General features: G+C 38.7%; 1 protein-coding gene across 6 annotated transcripts in view; it reads right to left on the minus strand.

The window, feature by feature from the left end:
* Positions 1 to 23,515, minus strand: part of Enox2 (ecto-NOX disulfide-thiol exchanger 2) — a 290,736-nt gene extending 267,221 nt beyond the window's left edge. For 3 of the 6 annotated variants that reach the window (XM_052739190.1, XM_052739171.1, XM_052739164.1), the window contains exons 1-2: positions 23,351 to 23,515; positions 21,895 to 21,954 (exon numbers count right to left, since the gene is read on the minus strand). Coding sequence is in view for 3 of the 6 variants with exons in the window: in XM_052739164.1 (XP_052595124.1) it covers positions 21,895 to 21,903 (9 nt within the window). In the remaining 3 variants the exon portion in view is untranslated. Of the gene's footprint in view, positions 1 to 7,130; positions 7,225 to 21,894; positions 21,955 to 23,350 lie in introns of all 6 variants that reach the window. The other 3 variants (XM_052739168.1, XM_052739165.1, XM_052739180.1) reach the window with 2 other exon arrangements.
* Between the last annotated feature and the right edge of the window lie 448 nt (positions 23,516 to 23,963).

Genomic DNA, 23,963 nt, shown 5'->3' on the forward strand with positions numbered 1-23,963 from the left:
AGTTAGTTATCAGAAGACTAAAGTTTGCAATGATAAACCAAAAATCAAACCATTTCAATTACAGGTTTAAACAGTGTAATTAGTATTCATATTCATAGAGAATACAGAACTGCACTTAACACTTTATGTTTTACTTTGGAGAGTGGTTATTAAAAATCAATTGTGCAAAAGAACCATTTGAGGGGTTTTATTAAATGGCTATTACTAGAAGAATGTAGGTCTGGATCCAGGAATGTGCATTTAAAATATGTTCGAGATAATGATGTAACAGGTAGTTCCTAAACTGCATTTTGAGAAATGTTGTAATTATGCATCAAAATATTCCAACTGATTCTGTCAACTGATGAATGGATAAATAAAATGTGGTACACACATATAATGGAATATTATTCAGCCACAAACAAGAATAAAATGCTGTCACTTCCAATAATATTTTGTTAAGCATATAAATCGAGACAAAGAAAGACAAGTACTGCATAATCTCACTCGTATATAAACTAGTTGATGGAACTGAAGTTTAGAATGGAATGTTGGTTATCAAAGGCTTCTAGGAAGAGCAGAGGAGAGGACAGGAAGGGTAGAAGTTAATCAGTGAGTGCTAAGTGATAAGCAGGGATAGACACTCAGTGTGCTGTTGCATAATAAAGAGGCCAAAGGTAACAACTGTGTTGTATATCTAAAATGTCTGGAAAAAAAACAGGAAGAAGTTTTCACCACACAGAAATGATAAATAAGTCAGGCATGGTGGCTAAACATGTAATCCTGACACTTGGGAGGCTGACACAGGAAAATAATGAGTTACTAGTCACTCTAGACTACACAGCAAATTACAGATCAACCTGGGCTATACAACAACCCACTCTTGCCTCTGCCCAAAAGGGAAGATAAATGTTTGTGGAGATAGGTATATTTAACATAATTTGAACATTACACAATGTATGGATATATTAAAACTACTTATATAGTACCTCATTAGTAGGTAACTTTTTTGGCTTGTATATACTGATTTAAAAATAAATGTAATTTAAATATTTAAAGATTTTGCCTAACATAATAACATGGGGAAAATTCCAATTATCATTATATAATGTGTGTATATTTATCACTTCTTATAAATACATATATATATCAATTTATTTTGAGTGTTATACACACGCACACACACATATATATACATATATATGTATATATATATATATATTACTGTTTATACACAGTATAGACTTTCTATGTAAAATTATGAAATGTTCCTCAAAGGCAATGGAAACATTCAAGGTACAGTGGATCTGTGAAAATATTAAGTATCAAAAAGAAAAATCAAGCAGTAGAAACAAATCTGTTGAACAAAATATTCCAGAATATCTGTGCAAAGCAGAAGCATCTATCTGCCCACCTTCTGGAACTCTCAGCTCTGAAATGATTCTGAAACTTGAGATAGTAGGAGAGGAGAAAAACCTTAGTACAGCTGCAGGTGGCCTAATATTATATGTCAATGCTTTTGTGTAAGACACTAGATTACGTGCTGAGAGATGGGTAAAAATACAGTTAATGACTTCAAGAACTCAGTCTACCAGGGGAAGACAGAGAAAAGATAAGTATTATAATATAGTAGCAGGTGTGATTTGAGCTGAATCTTAAGTGTCAAGTGATTCTAAGTAGCTGGATATGTGAAAGGTGGTAATTTAAATGCAGAGAACAGCATGGAATAAGCATAAGAGCTTCAAAATATGGAGTGGACCAGGTGACCCAGAAGTAGTCTAATTCATAAATAAATAGGGTATACATAGTTGTATGGTGTAACATCAGGGTATAAAAGCATGTGACTATAGATTATCCTAAATATCTCTTTAGTTTAAAAATAATCCTTTAGCAAAAAATTTGAGAAGCAAAGTGATAGTATTAGATCTGTATTTAGGGAAACGCTGTAATAGCTGGGCATAAAAGGTACTGGGTAGGTAGGAGAAGCTGAGATGATGTACTATGATTGGTCATTTGGCTGCAAGGAAGAAACATTAGACTCTACTTGACCTTCTTGTTGCAAAAAGCTAAATATCTAGAGAAAAGCAACAGAATATAAAAGATATTTTTAAAACAAAGCTGAAAATCTTAAGAAGAACCATGAAGAGTGCACTTAGAAACTGCTAGCAATTCAGTGATCCTTTGTGACTCTGTCAATAAAGAGTATCCATGATGGGGATGAAAAGGAAAGTAAAAACAAAGTTTTCAATGGTCTGGTGAGCAGATGGCTCTCTACCGCCTAGGCCTTCTGAAGTCATGGACAATTGAATATCAGCTTTTGACTGCACACTAGTGCACACATAGCTTCCTCAATGAAGCTCCATATTGCATGTGGTTAAGAACATGGGCTCGGGGGCAAACTTTCAGTGATCAAATCTTGGGGCTAGTAATAATATATATGGTTGCACCTACCTGATAATCCCTGTAGCTGAGAGGAGGAAGCAGGAGGACTGTAAGATCTAGGCTAGTCTGTGTTACATAGAACATTTGAGGCCAGCCTGGGGTACATAGTAAGCATGTCTCAAATAGCAATTTAAAAGACAAAACAAAACAAAACTCAACTCTGATGCCTACTAATTTTAAGACCTGATAAGCAGGTTACTTAAAAGTCTGTGCTGGGTTCTATCCAATTGAGTTGTTGGTCAAAGGAGTCCCATGGGCATCCCCAAACAACCCAAGAGAAAGGTATGTGCCTCAGTTTTTTAAACATTTAAATGGAAATAGTACTATCTACCCAAGGGAAGTATTATGAAGGTTGACCCCATGTATACAAGTTATTTATTTAAAATAATAACCGGCTACAGAGTAAGCATTCAATAAATGTTAGCTCTTATATGTATACAGGAGTCGAGAACACACACTTAACTGTCCTGTTATCATAATACTGTTCAGGAGTCCACGAGGCATCTGTAGTATACTGTCCTGCATAAACAACATGCCTTAGTTATTATTCCTTTTTTAAATATTTTTACTTTTTCTTGGGGGGGAGGGGCATGCCACATTGCCACATGGAGTACGTGGAGATCAGAGGAGAGCCTGCAGGGATACGTTCTCTCCTTCCATCATGTGGATTCCAGATCAAACTCAAGTCATCAGGCTTGGTGGCAAGCACCTTTCCCTGTTGAGTCATCTGCCACTCCCTGAGTATTAGTCTTACTGAGTATATTAAGTCATTTGTAACTATTCTCAGTGATCTTCTGAGTAAACTAGGCCTGCCCTTCACTTCACTAGACACACTTAACAGGTGTACTGAAGTAACCCTGCACACAACCCACTTTACAACCCAGAAGAGCTGAAACCCATAAACTAACTTCTTAGTTTTTCTTAGACTCAGTGCAGGAAAGGGAACATTATACAGATCAAAGATTAGTTTTCCTTCACCAATAAAAAAAATGTCAATTTCTTTTTAAAAGCCTCCAATAAGCTCCTTTCATTTAAATTCAGTGGGCTTGTTCCCACAAAAAGGAATTAGTATGTGTTTGGGGTGAAGAAGAGGGTATTGTTCAAAGCTTCTAACTGCACAAGAAATTGTCCACTGGAAAAAAAATCAAGATTTATTTTAATATGGAGCCTCCAATCACATGCCTAAAATTCCTCAACTCTCCTTTCTATAAGCTTGACCTATTACTCCTTTTTTAATTACCAAATCTCATTTAAGCTTAAAGAAAGATGAATGGGCTTCATATATTCTTCCTTTCCTTTAGCCAGAGGAAGTAATGTTTTACTTTACTTTAATATACATTAAAGATATAATCTTAGATGAAGATAAATTCTAACCACATGGTGACTGAGGCAATTTAGTCATTACCATCTTCATATACCATTTTTCTAAAAGTTGAATGAACATTTTTTAACAATATTTGTCCTATGTCTGATTCATTTTCTTTTCTGCTGTTTGCTTACTCTTTGAGGAAGGGTCTCACTCTGTACTGAAAGCTAACTTTGAAATTGTGGTGATCCTTCTGCCTCTGCCTCTGCCTCTGCCTCTCCCTCTCCCTCTCCCTCTGCCTCTCCCTCTCCCTCTGCCTCTCCCTCTCCCTCTCCCTCTGCCTCTGCCTCTCCCTCTCCCTCTCCCTCTGCCTCTGCCTCTGCCTCTGAAGTGCAGGGATTGCAGGTTTGTACCACCATGCCTGGCTTTACTCATTTACCTAATAGCACTGTTGAATACTGCCAAATGTTGGGAAACTGTGTATGGCATGAGTGCAGTCATTTCCCCAGGACATGGGATCTCCAATAAACTAATGTAAGAGTGATCCCTTGAACAATGTCTCCTCAAAGGGGTTTAAAGAAAAGTTGGATCAGAGAGCTCTCGCTAGTGGGAATTACTCAGTGTCTGGATCCCTTTGCTGAATTCATAACCCAAGTTTAAGCAGCATTCACTTCTTCCATGGTACACAAAGTATGACTTTTCATGAAAACAAAAAAATTGAAAACTATATTTGAGACCTTTAAAAAGATGGGAAGATTTGGGCGGTGGTGGCTCACGCCTTTAGTCCCAGCACTCAGGAGGCAGACGTAGGCGGATCTCTGTGAGTTCAAGGCCAGCCTGGTCTACAGAGTGAGTTCCAGGACAGCAAGAGCTACACTGAGAAACTTTGTCACAGAAAAAAGGGGGATGGGGATTTAGCTCAGTAGTAGAGTGCTTGCCTAGCAAGCGCAAGGCCCTGGGTTTGGTCTTCAGCTCCAGAAAAAAAAAAAAAAAGATGGGAAGACTGATGAGAGAGAAGAGAGGAATGAAGGGGGGGAGGAGGGGGAGGAGGGGGAGGGAGGAGGGGAGGGGAGGAGTGGGGAGGGAGGAAGGAAGAAGGAACTACATACTGTTTCCTGTTAGCTGTGCAAAAATATTCTCATTTTGAAAACACAACACTTCACATTCATAGCCAGGATATTTTAAAGTACATACTTATGAAGACCATGTATAAGTCCACTGGGCAAAATATTAAAACAAATTATCTTATTAGATGGAAAACTATTTTACCTTAAACTTTAAATCAGACAAGATTTGTTTCTTCAAATTTTACTTTTATTCATATTGGTATATAAATTCTTCAAAACACCGGTGTGTTATAAAAGAATATACTGTTTCTGTAAATAACTAAATGTAGTCTTCTCAACTAGTAGCGTAAGTCCAATTTACCCAGGATCCATTATCTGAAAGTCAGTGTGGTATAAGGGAGAAAAAAAAACAGATTTTTTTTTCAGTCAGATGATTTAATCTATGAGTTCAGGCTCTGCCTGCCACTCAGGAGGTGTAAGACCTCAGGCCAGCTACTTATCCTCTGAGTCTCGGTCTGTTTTCTTACCTATAAAATACAGATCACATCACCGCTGTTGCCAGGTAGGACTGTTATGAGATTAAACCGAGAGTCTGAGTTAAATCACTGTAGAGATGTTTTACACATCCACTGTGACCCAGCAACTGTACTGTAATTATAACTGTAATAGAACAAAACCACTAAAGAATTAAACATAGCCATTACTAGCACAAATAAAATGTAGCCAGTAAGGCCACCTGGTTGAATTTGACACTGTTCATGTGTTCACCTGGAATTGAAAGATAGCAAGGGGATGCCACCATTTCTTTTAATATAAACATTGTATTAACACAAAGAAGTGTTCCCAGATACAGCAATTCCAGGAGCATAACAAAGTCCAGCATTTTTTCACTGCCAGACATCTAAACCACTATTATCAGCACACAAGAAACCTCTATGTTTGAACAAAGCAATGTTTTCTATGAGAATATATCTATTTAATTTATAGTGACAAAATGAGACATCTCTGGATTTCACCAGAGGAGAACAACCTCAGCAACTTGCAACATTAAAATGTACAGATACAGCTCTTCAGGAGTCATGGCTGGATTGGTATATGGAGAAAACATCTAGCAAGCACAACTTTCCAACACTTACAGAAACAAACCAACTGATAGCCAGGAAGGAAACGAAAGCCATAAATTCAAAGAAATGGGCTGCAGGGAGACTACACAAACCTGCTGTTGCTTTAATTGCAGACAATTCAATTCAGCAGCTGTTGGTCCCAGGGACTAAGGTTCACTGTATGCTCTCCAATGCAACCTTGAAATACTGTCACTCACCCCCTTCTCCACATCATCTGCATGCTGCCCAATTAATGAGGAACGAAATCAACTGTCAAACGACGCATCAAAACAAAATATGATCTTTTAGCTTTTCAGCACAGGAGAACATTCTTTTAAGAATGAAACAAGAATGCAGATCAAAGTCCTTGACAATAAATGATATCCAAAGTTATCAAAAATATGTAGCTAAAGGAACTAAGCTCCTGTTGTTCAGTGGGAAAGTGAAACTTTCTCAAGGTTTCTTGTTTGCAAGGGTCCTCTCGTCTAACAGCTGTAAAACAAGCCTTAACAGCATGCATGTGTGGCTGATCAGAACCCAAGAGTTTACATTATTATGCACCAATATTTTTCTGAAAGCTTAAGCAAATACTTAAGGAACATTTTAGATCCGATGATATGTTACAATACAGTGGCTTAGGGATGGCATTTTTAGCCTTGCTGTTTCCAGCACTTTTTTGTTTCTACCATGAGAATAAACAACAATAATACATGATATTCATCAGCCTGAGTTCAATACTGAAAGGAAAATAAATTGACGGAAAAGATGTGCTCTGGAATGCTTCCCATTAGAAGTTTCCTCACTCTTAACTACATGGAAATCCATACAACCAATTAAAAAATACAGGAGCTTAAAAACTCAAGAGAAAAACAACATATTGAGAGTTTAAAAATCGCTTTTTTGCTTCCAAAACACTGTCTCGTGTGCAAACACTGTAGGCATTATCACATACTACCAGTTGCAGATGTAAGACTTGGGGAATTCAATACAAGAATACAGCAGAGAAGCATGCACAATTAAGGGATCGCGACCAACAATTTAACAGAAAACCCAGATTTCTCACAGCAATCTACCACACGCATTGCTAAGGAGTTTTATGCAGCTATTTTGTTTAGCTTATTAGAATCCCATTTGTCTTTCAGTTTAGTAAAACAGGAAGTGAAATAAGAGAAACAAATTCACTTTGGAAATCAAAGGGAAATTTCAGAGAAAAAAAAATAAAACATACTATACCTGTATATTGTACCAGGAACATTGTCACACTCTTCGTGGAACTGTTTCACGTTGTATCCTACCGTGAGTTATTCTCTCCTGACCCTCTTCTCTCCTCAAAAAGAAAAGCCAAAACACCCTAAGCCCCCACTACACACTATTCCTGACCCACCCCCCCATTGAGAGTTAAAAAAAAACACACAGTCACAATTCCGCTCAGACCCGATGCTTCTGTTAAGCTCAGCTCCAGCCGAGCAACTGAGCTCTAGCAACGGAGCATGGGGAGGTGGATTCTGATGCCAGTAGCACTTCCATCCACTTCACTTACACAAAAGCAGGCAGTGGAAAATCCAGGAGCCTTGAAGACAAGGGCTGGAACTGCCTTTTATGAATTGCTATTACTGCATGTGTCACCATCCATCTCCAATGACGGACACTTATAGGCTGAATTGGGAGTGGAGGGGGTGGGGTGGGGGAGGTTGGAGAGCAGGTGGAGAAGCAATTAGCAGTATGTGCATTGGAGAATTCGTTCGGGATTTCATACATCAGTGCCTAAAGAAACAGCATGCAGTTGACAAATCAGAACTTTACGATTTGCATGCCTTAAAAGAAATCTTAGCTCGCAGCTCCAAACAAAATAACACTTACCCACACTTCCAGGGTATAGAAAGTCACCTCTCTACTTTCTCTTTCCTCTGGCTACCCTTGTTCCTGACAAATCAACATTCTGAATGCATATTTGCTCATTTTCCCTAAAGAATTATATTTAAAAGGCTGAAAGCAAAAGAAGTATAAAGAAATTAAATTCTATTGAACGTGACATCTCTTAACAAAAACAGAAGAAGCTAATTATTTTAAGCCAACTTTTCATCCCTACTCCCATTCTCCAGGTGCAGCTTCCACACCTATAATCAATCGATCATACAACTTTTGTGCATCTATTTAACACTGAAAAAAACCATGTCTCTCTAAAACTAATTTATTTAAAGTAAAGCTGATAAAGCAAGAGCCATGTTCAGGACTCGTTTGAGAAGTGACCTTAAGAAATCACTTTATCTGAAAGTGGTTTGCTTTTCTTCATCTGCTAAAGGGAAGCACACTTCTTTCAATTGATTTTTTAAATTACCTATGAATAGAAACAGTAAGGAAATACATCTCTATAGGAAAAATATGATATACTTAAAGGAACACCTAGGAGTGGGATTCAGGGCACCTGGATTCCATTTCTACAACTTTATGACACCAGCTGAAGAACACAACTTCTCTGAGCCTGAGCTTCCATATGTATAAATTGGAGATGATGGCACACATCCTGACTGCTTCACAAGAGTATCATAGGAAGCTAATGAGATAATGGATATGGCTCTTCTGTAAATTGTAAAGGGACATGCAACTGTATGATGTTATTATTACTGCACTATGAACCAGCTCCTGCTTAGATGACTTTTTCTCATATAAGGAAAATAAAAAGAAAGGACAAATACAATTTTTTAAATCATTGTTTAATTCTTCAAATTTTCAAATTAGAATCATTGTTCTTAGAAGTCCCCAGAAAGGGATTTTTTTTTCAAAAGAAATATTTTAAAATGTAACCCATAGTAAATCAGAAGTTTGTCAAAGAAACTGGAGCCCTCTAATTCTCTTTCTAGAAAGTCTGTCCATTTTCCTTCATAGGATCTAAATGCTAACTATTGGAAAATAAACATCCCCTTTTGCTCAATCTTTCTATTTATCTGGCTCATCCTCTATTCCCAGTATGGGGGAAAAGATTTGACTTGATTAACTAAGTCTAAATCTACAAGGTAAAAATCCAAAGCCATACTTTCTAAGGCTCCGAGCTTCCTTGATACTATATATACAGTGACCAGCTGGTTAATACTGGGACACAATTTTAGCACATGAAGTCCTGGGGTGGCCACACCTGGGGTACTAAATGATCCAGGCAATGTTTGGGGACCTCCAGTTCAGCCAAATCCCACATGTCCTGATTTCCATCTGTATGGTAGTTAGCCAAGTGTGTGTCTGTCCACATGGGACAAATTCGAAACAGCCAAAAAAAAAAAAAGGCAGAAATATCAGCTGTCAGCTCATGTTGGCCCCTCCAGTGCCATCTGTGTCTTCAAACAAGTGTTTAGTCCAATTCTTGCAATAAGAAAGAAAACTTTCTAATTGCTCTTTCCAATACCATTGCCACTGATGGAAATGCCAGTAAAATATTTATCTGAAATCTATCGTAAATCAATGGGGGAAGTAGAAAACATGAATCACAAAGGCTGACCTGACTTGTAACTAAGAGCAATTGAGCCATTTAAAGTGGAGGGAAGAAGTTCAAAGGGAGAAAAGAAGAGAGAGAATAAGTGAGTTTTCTCTCTAATCACACACTTGCTGGGTCATGGCAAATCTCTTCTGCTTCCCTTTTGAAGCATTGTGAATGATACTTTTGATAACCAAAGCTGTAACCTAGCCTTCCATCTGCTTATGTATATAAACAAGAGTGCAGAAGTCCTGGAGGTCCTAATACCAGAGCTTACTTCCCCTGGCATGCGGAAAGCCAAGCATGTGGAGGACAGATCTCCAGAGGCCTCCCAACTACAACTGTCCACCATAGCCTCACCTCTGGAATGGCTGCAAAGAAAGGTATCGGCCCAACTTCAGGTTCCACAAACGGGAGAGAAAGAAGTGATTGTATTTCAGAATCAGGGCGTTTCACCTTTGGGCATTGTACATAACTTCCACAAATTCCAGTTTGAAATTCAAATCCCTCAAGTTCCTCCCTCCGAAGTGCCACACAAGGTGAAAGGGAAAGGACTGGGAAAAGGATTTGTCAGTATTGTCCCTTCAGTCAAAACAGAAAGACCCTATCTATAAGATGACTGACAGAGTCGCCCAAAGGCAACGAGCTGGGGGGCGGGGCAGCACCTTCAACCCACAGGAGCAAGAATGGAAATCAAACTATCAAAGCATCCTGATGAGAAGAAATAGCAAAAACTACTGTAAGGCTTACATTATCCTGACTTTATGGTTTAAAATCTAAGCAGAAATGACAACCTAAACCGCTTCCCCTCAGCAGTCACCCCTAAGCCTGGCTGTTCATTTTCAAATGAATTAGGGTCATTTGGGATTCTAGGTATATTGGTCAAAAACAAAAGTCCCTGTGGAAGACTTCAAAGAACCAAGAATTTGAAGCAAACCATGGACCTCAACAGAGAAGAACAACACTAATTTGCTAAACCTTAAAATGAAAATGTTAAGAGTGTAATCGAAGTAAAAGTAATGAACTAATTTGAACCAGAACCAAGTTTTCTTGTTTTCTGAATCCATCACACTTCACCAAAACCCTGAGAGAACAAGCAGTTCATGTGTCCGGTAAAAAACACACTTTAAAGGCTGACTTACTTGCGTAAAAGCTCCCACAGGAAGCAAAGAAGCAAAAACAAACCAACAACAGATAATCAGAAAGGACTCTGCCATTGTATTACTTCTTAACTGTTTGACCTTGTTCGAGTCACTTCTGTTATCTTAGCCTTACTTTGCTGGCTTGGAAATGGCTGTGCTGAGATTGCCAGTATCCCAAACCTAATAGCTGCTGCCAATTATGAAATTTAGTCTAGCAAAAAAAAATTAAATGACATCACAATTTGGCCCTGATGGCTAAGAAGCAGAGACACTCAATGATCACAACTCTCTTATGAGTTTACATCTCTAGCTTACTTTGAAAAATGTTTTACATGAGAGTTAGTAGCTGGTCTTGTTCGGACTCAAGAAAAAAAAAAAAACACCCAACAGTCTTTTTTAAAAAATAAGTCTGCTCTAAAAAGTATTTAAGAAAAACTTTTCTATCCTCAAGTCAAAGTTCTAGTCTGGTCCCCACAAAAATATGATGGGAAGAAAGTAACCTAAAATACGGTGATCACCTAGTGTATGCTAGACAGGCATGGTATTTTACATAAGTCAGTCCCCACAATACAGTGTTAAGTATTATGTACATTTTTCTAAGCAAGAAAACTTGATATTAAATGACTGCTTAGTCACTCAACTGCTATGATAAGATTTTTAACTCAAGCAACCAGAATCCATCACTATACCAACATCTTAATGATTAGGGCATACTTCCTAAGTCAATCATACAACTGAAATTATTTAATGAGTAAAACACATGCTGAGCCCATCTAGTAAAGGTAGACTTCCTTGTATTTTTATTTGTCTTTTTCAATCTTTGTTCATTGTCTGTGTGTGCATGCTCACTCGAAAGAAAGAGAGACAGAGAGAAAGACAGAAAGAGAGACAGAGAGAGGGGAAGAGGGAGGGAGGGACAGAAGGAGGAATAATGAACATAAATACCAGGCACAAATGGGGACCAGAGGGAGTTGATTCTCTCATTCCACTATGTGGGTTCCAGGAATTGAACTCAGGTCATCAGGATTGGCAGAAAGTACCTTTACCCATGAAGCCATCTCTCTGCCCCCTTGTTTTGTTGCTGTTTTAAAATGTCATCTGATGGTGTAGTGTAGTGGTGGGGACTGTTAGGTTCTCCAGGCAGACAGACCTGAGTTTCTTGTTCTGGCTTATGGACCTGACAGCGCTAAGTCTCGAGTTTCCTTGTCTGGCAAATCCAGAAAGAAGTGTGCTGTCAGGTTTTTGTAAAGTGTCACTGATGTGATGGCAGCTAGCACAATACTTGGCACAACATTTCTGCTCAATAAAAGCAGACTAGAGGTCTCTTTGTATTTTAAGTGACACAGCAAAAAAGGAAATGTTACAAAGAAAAAGAAATCTACATTTATGAAGCTCAGGTCCTCTTACGCATAGCACAGATAGAATTTGAAAGTGGTAGCCCACCCACAGCCTCCAAAATTAAGTTGCATCATATGATAAATGAGAGCAAAATGAATGTATGAATTGGTGGTATTTAAGCAACAACAAGGAGACTTGCCATGTGCTACACTAAGCAACAATTGTGTCTAGTTTCCTACAACTACTGCTTCTAAAGAGAGAGAAGAAAATAGAGGCACTGCTTGGACTACTTAGGGAACTTCAGTACCCTTCTTCCCATAATACTTCAAGTCCTGACTAGCTCCCATTTAACTGTGGCCTTCTCATACACTTTTTCGCTGCCTTCCTCCATGTATTCTGACTTTCAGTATTCCTTGCCCTGGTCTAGCTCCATCTCTTTTCAACAACATCAAGTGGTCTTTATGGACCATGTGCCTGGCACTGCACTAGATAAAACAGGGGGACATCCCAAAATTAATCAAAGAGATACATGCGCCACTGAAAAATAGATCTAAGACACCCGATTAGAGTTTTAGCAACATAGCAAATGCAGGTATAACTGAAGGTTTGATTGATTTCAGAGCACAGAAACATTTCTTTATGTAGCTAATGATATAAATACTGAAGAATTTAGAAAATCTGTACTGATGGCAAAACTTAGTTTGAAAGGACAGACAGGTGGTAATGCAGCTAATAAAAAAAAAACACAGGGACTGGCAAGATCTCCGGAATTCACATGGTGGAAGCAGAGAACAGTCTCCAACAAGTTGTCCTCTGACCTGCATACACAGGCGCGCGCAAATATAAATTCAAAAGCCAAACACAATAACATGATTAATTGGAATCTGAGTGCTCACTGTTTTTTTTCAATTTTTCTGTTACATTTAAAATTTTTCATAATTAGGTTAAGAATAAAGAGTGTAGCTTATTAAACCTCAAATTTCCAAAAGGAAATACTCATACATTATAAAAGCATGAGGCAATTAGGGCAAAATTGGTGATTCTGAATGAATGGTATATAAGACTTATTATACAGCTTTTTTTTCATATTTAAAAGTGCTTAAAGGACTTGAAGAGATGGCTTGTGTCAGGGGTCATAGCTTTGGGAGGGGGGTAAAAATTGGAGGCTCACCAGGGCTTTCTACCTACAGGTCTAATTGGAAAATGTGAATTTCAAGTTAAGGGAGAGACTCTGTCTCAAAGTAATAAGGCAGAGAATGATACAAGGGAACAACTGGTACCTTCCTCTGGCCTCCACACATGCAAATAAGTACACTCACCAGTATAAACATGTGTATAACACACACACACACACACTACAAAGTTAAAAGGCAGTTTGTTGAGCAATGACCCCTTTCACTTAGTATCTCAGTTGCTGAGTTGTCATTTGAAAATTTTTATTCATGTATTTACTGGTTGGTTGATTGACTTGCTTTTTTATTCTTTTTGAGATAGTATTTCATTATGCATCCCAAGCTGACCAGAGAACTCACTATGTAACCCAGGATGGACTTAAAGTCATAGCAATCCTTATGCTTCAATATCTCCCAAATATCCATATCTCCCAAATACTAAAATCACAGGTATATGACACTTGGCTGTTTCAGTAGTCATTTTTAGCAGAGGCCTATGGTGGTAGATATTGAAAAGAATGGAGGAAGGGTAGAAGAATAACAATCATCAACCAATAGAAAGGCCATGGATGCACTAGTATATTTAAGATACTATATTCAAGATACTGTAGGGGACTCAGAGTTTTTTTTTAATTAGTCCCTGCCCTCAGCAGGCTAATAATATAGTTGAAAGAATACCAAAGTTCTGTCTGAAGGGGTAACTGGCTGGAGCAGAGTTCTGTTGAGAGAAGTATAAATATTGGAAAAAGACTGGAGCCAAATTTCAGCAAATGCCAGGCTGAAGAATCTGGCCTTTCTCCTAAGGATAACAGGAAGCTATTTATGGTTTCTGAGTCAGGGAAAGAAAAGTAACTAAAACTGATTAGCTAAATAGTACATTGTTTAGGCAAAGGTACCTTCAACATGCACTCTGCTTCTATCTACTCCTGGTCCTTGTATTTCCCATGTCTGAACATGGCCTGTAGAGACTGCCAGCACTGTGGACACGGGCGACTTTTCAAGCGGCCTCCTTCTTACATATATTCAGCCTATGTCCCTCTGCCTCCTTCCTTGTGCCCTCAACTTGCCTCAGTGTTGTTGCTGACTCAGCAAGCAATAAATAAGCTTCACATAATGTTTTTGAAATGAAGCTGCTGGGCTCTGAAACTGATTTCCTTTGTGATAATCAAACCCCAATTGCTGCAAGGATCACTGATTTGAGGTAGAAAAATTGAATATCCAACCAAATGACATACAAAGAGGCACAGGAATAAATGTCCTATGTGTACAAGGCAACAATATTACTCTCTATATATTGAAAGAAAGCTTAATGGAGGGGGCACTGCTGGACAGTGGTAAGTGATTAGAATATAACTTCTTTAAAACTGCCAAATTACAAATTGGACTTTCTCTGTCTCCTTCCCGCCCTCTAATCCAGTCATGTTACTCCCCTACTTATAACCCTGTTCTGTCTCACCCTTGTGTGCCTATGAGACAATGACCACACTTAGTAGCAACCGATTTCCCTCACTAACTTGCTACAGGACACTTTCCCAAAATTCCTAGATTGTATCCCTCTGTCACATTCCTAGTACATTACATACAGGATCATACCTTTACTGAAACTTCCCATGTTCATCCAAACTTCTTCTCATGTGTTGGTTGTCCTGCTAAGACGCCTTGCTAGCCACTTCTTTATCTACTTGGAATATAGGCAACTCTAATTCATTCCTTATGACTCAGCAAAGTCAAAGCTTTGGTCTACAGGTTGTCCACACTCAGTAGTAACTCCTTTCACTGTGTTTCTAGGAAGCCTCGTGTATATCTCTCTTTTTGAGTACCCTGTGCATATTGGAATATAATTACTGCTTTGGGTTCTATGTCCTCTGCTAGACTGTGAGCTCATTAAGATGGGGAGGGATTGCCAGGTGGTAGTGGTGCACACCTTTAATCCCAGCACTCGGGAGGCAGAAGCAGGTAGATCTCTGTGAGTTTGAGGCCAACCTGGTCTACAGAGTGAGATCCAGGACAGGCACAAAGCTACACAGAGAAACCCTGTCTCAAAAAACAAACAAAAAAACAAAAAGATGGGCAGGGATTACATATAATTATATAACTCCATATTATATTTCCAGCTTAGCATGAGGTCCAGACCTTTATAAGCAATCAAATGTTTATCAGATTAATGAGTTTGACTATCAGAAGTTCTTTGATTTCAAATTCAACATCTTTTCAAAAATTAGTATTTGGTTAGCAGAGAAATAGGTATTATTGTGGCATTTTCATACATATATATTATTATACTTTATTCTTTGCTCCTTAGCGGGCTTTTTCCCCCTCCCTTTCTTACCAGTCCCCTTCCTCATGTCCCCAAATAGTCCCCCCTCTGCTTTCATGACACATTTATTCCCCTGCCCTCGGCATCTCCTGCAAGGGAAAAATTCGAATACTAGGTGACCAATGTAGTATGGGAATTGTGTCTGAAGAGGCAATAGTGGGAGGACAGATCATGAGGTCTTCTTTCTATCCCAGGAGATTCTCACTGGCAGCTGGGGCACATGGGAGGGCCTTACCAGGGAGTTCCCCATCTTTGATTTTCACAGTACACCACTGAAGCAATTTCCATAACATTCTCCATATAATGCTTCGGCTTCTCTGAACTACAGCCAAATTTTCACTTGTGCTCTGCCTACAGATGTCTTTGGACCAGCCCTGTTAACGGAGAGTCACTGAATATTCTCCAGTTTTTATTCTCGCCTATCAGTATTATGCCAAGGAACAGTATTTTTTAAGAGACCACTAAACAAAACACAAATGGAAGGGAAACAGAGCTAAAAAAATTCTTTGTTCCTCCTATATCACCAGGGCATTCCATTATGTCTCCATCTTACAATGTTTGATATGTTGTTATCAGTAAAGTTTAAAAAAGGAAAATTAAGGCCAGTAAAACATCATACTTCATAGGCAAGAAATAGAAGAAACAAAGCTGAAGACTGGAATATAATTTTTTAGGTATATGATCAGTAGCTACTTCTGAAAAGTAAACATTGGGGCTGTTTCTTAAAAGTTAGGACAAAGCAATTAGCCTTTTCTTTAGACTAAACTGAGGTGGTTTGCTGAACTTAAAAAAAAAAGAAAAAGAAAAAGAAAAACAACTGAGTCTGTTTTGATCTTCAAAAACGTCAAACTGGTAAACACTTGACTGTTTTTGCACATATAAATCTAAGGGCCAAGCCTTGCTTGGAGAAGATTTAAGAGACATAAAATTTGTCTGAGGTGTCTGCCAAATCTGTGCAGGAGAGACAGGGACCCTGGAAAAGCTGACACAATCATAATTCTTACAGCACCGGCAAGCTTGTGCTGTGCTCAAGTCACAGAAACCCACCCTTCCTTAGGTAATACTGTTTAAAAACAGACAAGTACATTATTTGCTTATCAGCTATCTGGTAGATCACTTTTGCCTAGATGTCCCAGAGGAAAGAGAAGGGGAAAGAAAAATCAACCCCTCTGGCACACAGCCCAATTTTCAGCTGGGAAAATTTTCATTTAGATGATGGGATTGCTTGATAAGTGTTCTTTCTTTCAGTAGTTCTTGAATGTTCCGTCTCTAATATCTGTGTGTGTCTGCATTTCTCTCTCTCTCTCTCTCTCTCTCTCTCTCTCTCTCTCTCTCTCTCATACACACACACACACACACACACACACACACACACACACACACACACACACACACACACAACTCCAAACACATCAAACGAATATTTATGAGGATCTGGTGCAGAGTCTACCACAGTAATTCCATATAATGAGCCTGCAATAATTCACTGAATAATTTGAAACCCTAACTGTAAATTCAATGTTGAATTGGAGAATTACAGATTTTTTAAACTAGTTTATAGGCATATTAATTGTAAAACTAATGGGCTTAAAAGGGATATCGTAGTCTATGCAAAGTAATATTATTTTATTCCCAGATGATTTGTACTCATAACTTCTGTCCTCTAAAGATCATTCATTTTTGCACAATGGTTATTATTTGTAAGAAAAATGAAAGAGAAATCACACTACAAGATATTAAGTGACTATATGATGACCAATATACTTTTTTAGAGAAAAATTTGATATCCAATATTCATGCAATTTTATGTCATTATGGTAATCCCCTACATATGTCTAAGATCACTTAACACAAGAATATAGTGCATGCATGGGCTATAATCTGTAAATAGGATTAACTGTAGAATTCAACCAAGGTCTTCCCTAGGGATAGATTGTTGAAAAATGCATTTACATGGCACTTAAAAAATATAACCAATGACATTGGCCCCCATGACATGCACTGCTTCTTGTACACTCAATTCTACCACAATTTTCTCTAGCTTTCTGCTGGCATCCCCATTCCCAAAGACACAGACTTTCAAGAAACAAAGGAAAATTTGAACTATTCCAACTCCCTTCCATGAAGTCTTAAGTAAGAAAAGATTTCTCTACATTAACACAATACAAACCATTATGTAGTAAAACTATGCCAGTTTGGGACTGCTCTTGCTATGCTATGATTACACGTAACTTGCCCAAGGGACTATAAGAAGTCTGTGTAGAGTGACAAAATCAACAGGTATTTCAGGAAAGTGTAAAGCACTGAGCCACTGCAGGGGCTTAATAGTTTTTCTTAACAAAGTTTCTTATTATGATAACTTTTCTTCTATCATTTATTTACATTAGTCTTTCCATTCTGTAAAATAGTAGTAATTTTCTTTTGAGACAGGGTCTCACTGTGTAGCTCCAGCTGGTCTGGGACTTACTATGTAGATCAGGCTGGCCTCTAACTCACAGAATTGTGCCTGCCTCTGTCACACCCAGCTTATTATAGTAATAACTATTGAATGTATTTATATGTTTGCTCTGAGGGTAAAATACCAGTAGTTTGTGTGTTATACAACAATTAGCTTATATAATCCACATCAGCATTTGGTCAACTATAAACATTTCACATGTGCCTGACAGTGGCCTACAATCCCAAGAAATTTATTAGTTATAAAAAGAAAAATTGATGCTAGTACATCTGATTTGCAAAGCTTTCATCAGTCTGCCTAAAGAAATTTGGATATTATCCTAAGGAAAATGAGCAGCCTTTGAACTATTTATATGGAGGCTGAACAGAATCAGATTTGTGATTTATAAAAAAAAAATCCTTTATATGTAAAACAGATGGGTAGAGAGTTGGTGTAGAGACAGTAGAAATCCAGGCGAGAAATGATGCATTTCTGTTGGCTGGTAAGCACATCCCAAACGAAAGCAATGGCAATAGTAGTATTTTAAAATAAATTTACAAAATTAAAAAAATAAAGTATGATGAAATTATCTTTAAAAATAAAGAACAATGTATCCCTGGAAAATATAGGACAATAAACATATACAAATGATAAAAAGTAGAAGTCACATGTTATCTTGTCATTTGTAGCAAACCCCTATTTGTATATATTTAACAGTACAGTAGCCAGGCGGTGTTGGCGCATGCCTTTAATCCCAGCACTCGGGAGGCAGAGCCAGGAGAATCTCTGTGAGTTCGAGGCCAGCCTGGTCTACAGAGCAAGATCCAGAACAGGCATGAAAACAACATGGAGAAACCCTGTCTCGAAAAACCAAAAAAAAAAAAAGAAAAAAAAACAGTACAGTAATTTTCCTATGTGTACATACACAGATTTACATGGCATGTATAAGATACATACATATGTTTAAGTTGGAATCTGCTACATTATACTGGGTGTTTTATGGCCTGAATTTTCTCTGGATGTATCACAAACAAATTTCCACATCATGAAATTTACTTTGGCAGCATTCGATGATGTAGCTACTTAATGATCCACAATTGATTTCATTCAAACTTCTAGTACTGGGTATTTATGGTGCCATTTTTCCCCTTTTTGGTCATTATGATAAACAGTTCTAGGGAAGCTGGGGGCTGAATTGTGGGAAATATGATTGCTTCCTCAAAATATAGCATTAGAAGTTGATGATGACCCGTTAAAGACTATGTTCAGTTTTAGGATTTCTGACACATATTGACAAATCATTTTCAAAGAAGGGCTGAATAAAATTATCACACCACTACCAATGTGTCTGACCAAGAGAAGATGCATTTAAGACTAATGCCAAAAATGAAATGGACTTGGTGGCTAGAGAGGAAGATGTTTCCTAGGAAAGTAACAAGAAAGGAGAAATGTGAGCCCTGTCAAGAGAAGTAGAACAGGCCTAACAGGGTTAAACTATGAGAAAGAAAAAGATAATAAAAATGAAAATATAGTGAAAGTATGAGAATTTGATTTGTTATATTCAGGAAAAGTAGCACACACAGCAAATCGCTTTATCTGTCAATTTACATTTTTTTTATTTTTTAATATCCGTAACTACCAAGGTCCATAGTTGCATCCATGTGAATATTTGTTATTTTTTGTCAAATGATAACCACTTGTCAGATGTCTGCTGTCCCAAGTACTCTTTCTAAGAACAAAGATGAACGAAGTGTGGTTCCTGCCCTCAAGGAGCTCACAATCTACTGAAGAAGAAACATCACGGAATGGCACACTACAGTATGATCTCATCTGAACAGAGGTAGTATGGGTCCTACGGAAGTGAGAATACTAACCTTGCCTTGTATGTGCGTTCATGCATATGCAGAGTGTTTATTGGACAGGCTTCCCAGAGACACTCATGTTGAAATTGAATTTTGAAGGTGAAAGGGGTGCTTTTACATAACCAAATCCACTCTCCCAAAGAGTAACAATTCCCCTACACTGTTACCTTAATGCATGAAATAGCATCCTCTGGCAACGTTATACTCACCATAAAATATAAAGAACAAGCAAGTGGAAACACTAATAGAATAGTATTTACATGTACCAATTTCAACTAATTCTAACCAATAAATATCTCTCAAGTTTGTTTCCTCCTCTCCCACATCACTACTTATGATCTCTCTAAAGAAAACACCCTACTTAGATATTGGTCATGCCTCCCTCTGGTGCAACCTTTCCACTGTCATCTTACAAATGGGAAGATGACACATAAATCTAATTCATCTTATCACTAAAAACCAGGAGTCAGCCAGGAGGCAGTGGCACACGCCTTTAATCCCAGCACTCGGGAGGCAGAGCCAGGAGAATCTCTGTGAGTTCAAGGCCAGCCTGGTCTACAGAGCAAGATAGATCCTGGACAGGCACCAAAACAACATGGAGAAACCCTGTCTCGAAAAACCAAAAAAAAAAAAAAAAAAAACCAACCAAACAAACAAACAAACAAACAAAAAAACAGGAGTCAGATATTGGGGTAAAAACCTGAAGGATCAGAGAAGCGAGGGAGCAGCTGCCAGTTGCTTCCAACATCTACTGTTCCTCCACTGTTCTCTCTTCCTGAAAATAATGAAGTTTTTTTTTCTATTGCCTACAATTTCATTTCTTGCATCCAATAATAAGAGGTTAAGAGGTTATAACTTGGCCATATTTAACATATTCATACTATTACTTAGTATTTGTCTTTAAATCAACTTAAGACTAGTGTATTTTCTATTTTTATTAAATCCTATGTAACCTAAGGTTTGATGAATAATCTAGTTTTTTATCAGATACATTCAAATATGCAACTAATGAAATTTAAAATGTGTGTAGAAGCACAATGTAACTACCACTGGTCCAAGCCCGACATTTTGAGTCTGTGGGCCTGTGGGAACACATTCATATTTCTTAGCATTGCACCTAATTCTCCAAAAATCACTCTCAAAACTCTGTAGCATACTTTGCTTGAAACTTCCTTGTCCCAAACAATCTCAGTACCCCCGCTATGATGAACAGTCCATATTCTTTCGTCTCCAATGGCTCCTCTCTACCTTTCTTTGCCTATCAAATCATTACCCTTCAAGACTTATCTATCATGTCACCTTCTCACAAAAGCCCCAACCCTCTCTCTGGTTAGCCACTCTTTCCTCTATCCTACCACAATGCTTTGTACCTGTTTCTACTCTCCCACAATTCCTTACTCTAGGGTATCTCAGAACTGTGGTTACCTAGCTTCCCTAGACCTAGTGAGGGTTCAAACCTCGTATTTTGTTACATTTTCTGTACATCATGTGTGCTTAGGTCACAGAGGACATCTAGTAACCTGGCTCCCTTTTATAAAGCTAAAATGAAATAAAACTCAAAGAACTGTCTAGATCCAAATGGCTTAGAGGTAAGAAAGTTTTTGCACAGAATCATCTAATTTTTAAAAAAAGATATATTAACTATGATTTTGGCAGACATAATCAACTGTGGTTATAATAGCAGTTAAGCTAATTTGGTATTGGCAACTACTTTACAGCAGACACACTCTGATACAGAAATGCAAAATGACTCATTTGGGTTTCTTCCAGGATGATCAATTATACCTTATAGTAATCTTTCCTTGCCATAACTGGAAAATCAAGAACAAAAATGCACATCAGGATTAGGAAACCATGGGGGAAAGAACATGGGCTTTCAAGTCACAAGTCTGTGCACTGAAACTCTACCTCAATTATCTCCAATCTATGTGACTTCAGGTATTTGCTTAAAATCTGCATTTTAGTTTCTTCCTCAAGAGAAATAATAGTACACGTATTATAAGACACTCAGATAATGTAACAGAGTGTTTATGATGAACCCTGGGATATTATGTGGGCTCAATAAATAGCAGTCATTACTATTATCTAATCAGATGGTTACAATTCAGGTAATCTGCTGTACAAGGACAGCAAACTCATTTCTTAAGAAAATATGTTTATGGCACTTTGCTTTCTAATTGACAAGTACAGGTTGTGGCTAACAGCCACAAACAAAACATCTACAAGACAAAAGTTTCTCCTTATATTTAAATTAAACTCACACCTGGAACATACCACCACACTTCTTTGTGTTCTCCAAGAATTGATCTCAAATCAGGTTCCCCTACAATGAAAAGGAAAATCACCCAGTCTTAATTTTTTGTTCTTAATTTTATTCAATACACAATAAAATTCAAACTTTGTATATTCTTCCCAAATATTATCTCCCAATATATCCCTGCTGATAACTCCTATATAATGGGAACGTGCCTGCCATACAGTTCTCCCTTTTCTATGCCTTCTTCTTAAGTGCCAACCCCTGCATCAGAAAATCTTCCTCCTTCACTCATTTCAAATTTCCTTTATTCCACTGAGTCCAGATTAAAGGTGACCTCCTCCACAAAGGCTACTAGGATTGATCTAAAAGAAGGGTAAATTTCAAGACTTCAGCAAGTCCTGAGTTAGGCTAGAACTTTCACAACTCAGCCTCTACCTCCTATCTATATGCTCTTCCACTAAGCCCTGGGCACTTTTTGCACACATTTGTAATATGCAGTAATTAATGCAGTGTGTTTCACAGTCTACTGTGTTCTGTAGACAGCTCGCCCATTAAATGTTTATCAACACTGGTGCCAACTAGTCTTTGTTGGAAGCTCTTAAAATGCTCCAGGTTTTTTAATAGGTCCAATTTCCCTTGTACTCTCACTAGAACACTGTACTGAATCTTAATTATATATTTCTCAAATGTAAGATTCCTTTCTTCTGCTCCCTATCCCTTCTGGAAATTGAAGGAGTACATCCTTTCCACTCCAATGACTGGTTGAAAGGGGCCAGTAAGAGAGATGGGCCGATTTTTTAAAAATCTCATCATCAGGAAGCAGAAACGGAAATCTGACGGAAAATCAAGACCCGAGTAGAGCAAGAAATTTTCAGAGCGAGCGAGAGACAGAGAGAGAGAGAGAGAGAGAGAGAGAGAGAGAGAGAGAGAGAGAGAGAGAGAGAGAGAGAGACAGAGAGAGAGAGAGAGAGAGAGAGAGAGAGACAGAGAGACAGAGAGACAGAGAGAGAGACAGAGAGAGACAGAGACAGAGAGAGACAGAGACAGAGAGAGAGACAGAGAGAGAGAGATTGAGATTGCAGTGGTAGATGTTCAAACCTAAACTACAAATTGAGTGAGAGAAAACAGCACTCCTTCCTGCATGAAGGAGTCCAGATGCGACTTAAGGAAGACTCAGCCCTAACATCCTAGGAAGCAGCACATGCTGAGTGGTGTGAGGGAGAGGGGCGAGTGGTGGTAGGAATAAAACAAAAGAGTTGGGGGTGGGGTGCGTGCTTATGTTCTGGATGCTCCGGCAACTGGTGCCCACCCCCTGACTCCCATGGACACCCCCACCCCTCAAGTGGCGGAGCTGGGCGGAGTTAGGCGCTGAAGACCGCAGCCCCGGAAGCACCCTCCTCCCAAGGCCCCCTCGGTCCCACAGTCCCCGGCCACTGCCACTCAGGCTTTCTGTCTCGCTGACCTCCAGCTCCGCGGCTACCGAAGTTCTACTCCTTAAACAGCCGCGGAAAATCGAGCCCGCTCGGAAGCTCCTGGACCCGGAGTGCCCTTGCAGCACCGCATGCCCCACAACTGTCTCCCAACTCTGCACCTTCTGGAGCCGGCCTAGGCCAAGCAATGGGGCCCAATGGCTGGACTCTAACCTACAGGGTGTCTACGGAGGCCTTTCCCATTGGCTACTGGTCACTAGGGAAGCTAGGGCCTAAGCGCATGTCTTCATGGGAAATGTAGTTTGAAGTAACTGGAGACTGTTCTTTCTCGAAACTATCCTATATTGGCATTGGTGGAAAGCGAGTGGATTGTGGGAGATGAAGTCAAGACAGTTCTTGATACCCACAATTCTTTTAACACCAAGCTTCCGATAATCCCTTGAGTTCAGATACAGGAGAGTATTCTGGGTATTGTAGTTTAGTGCACATGGCCCCTCAGACTAGTTTAGGGTATAAAATACTTGCTGAGGCAAACTAATGTTCTAGATTCTTTTGAATGCTTTTAAAATACTTTCGTTTTGAGGAAAGCACGTTCACATTGTGTTATGATTTGACATTCTCACTGAAGTCTGAGTATGGTTGATT

The sequence above is a fragment of the Peromyscus californicus genome, unplaced genomic scaffold (genome assembly GCF_007827085.1).
Source record: "Peromyscus californicus insignis strain IS unplaced genomic scaffold, ASM782708v3 Scaffold_10__1_contigs__length_136768540, whole genome shotgun sequence".
Lineage (NCBI taxonomy): Eukaryota > Metazoa > Chordata > Mammalia > Rodentia > Cricetidae > Peromyscus > Peromyscus californicus.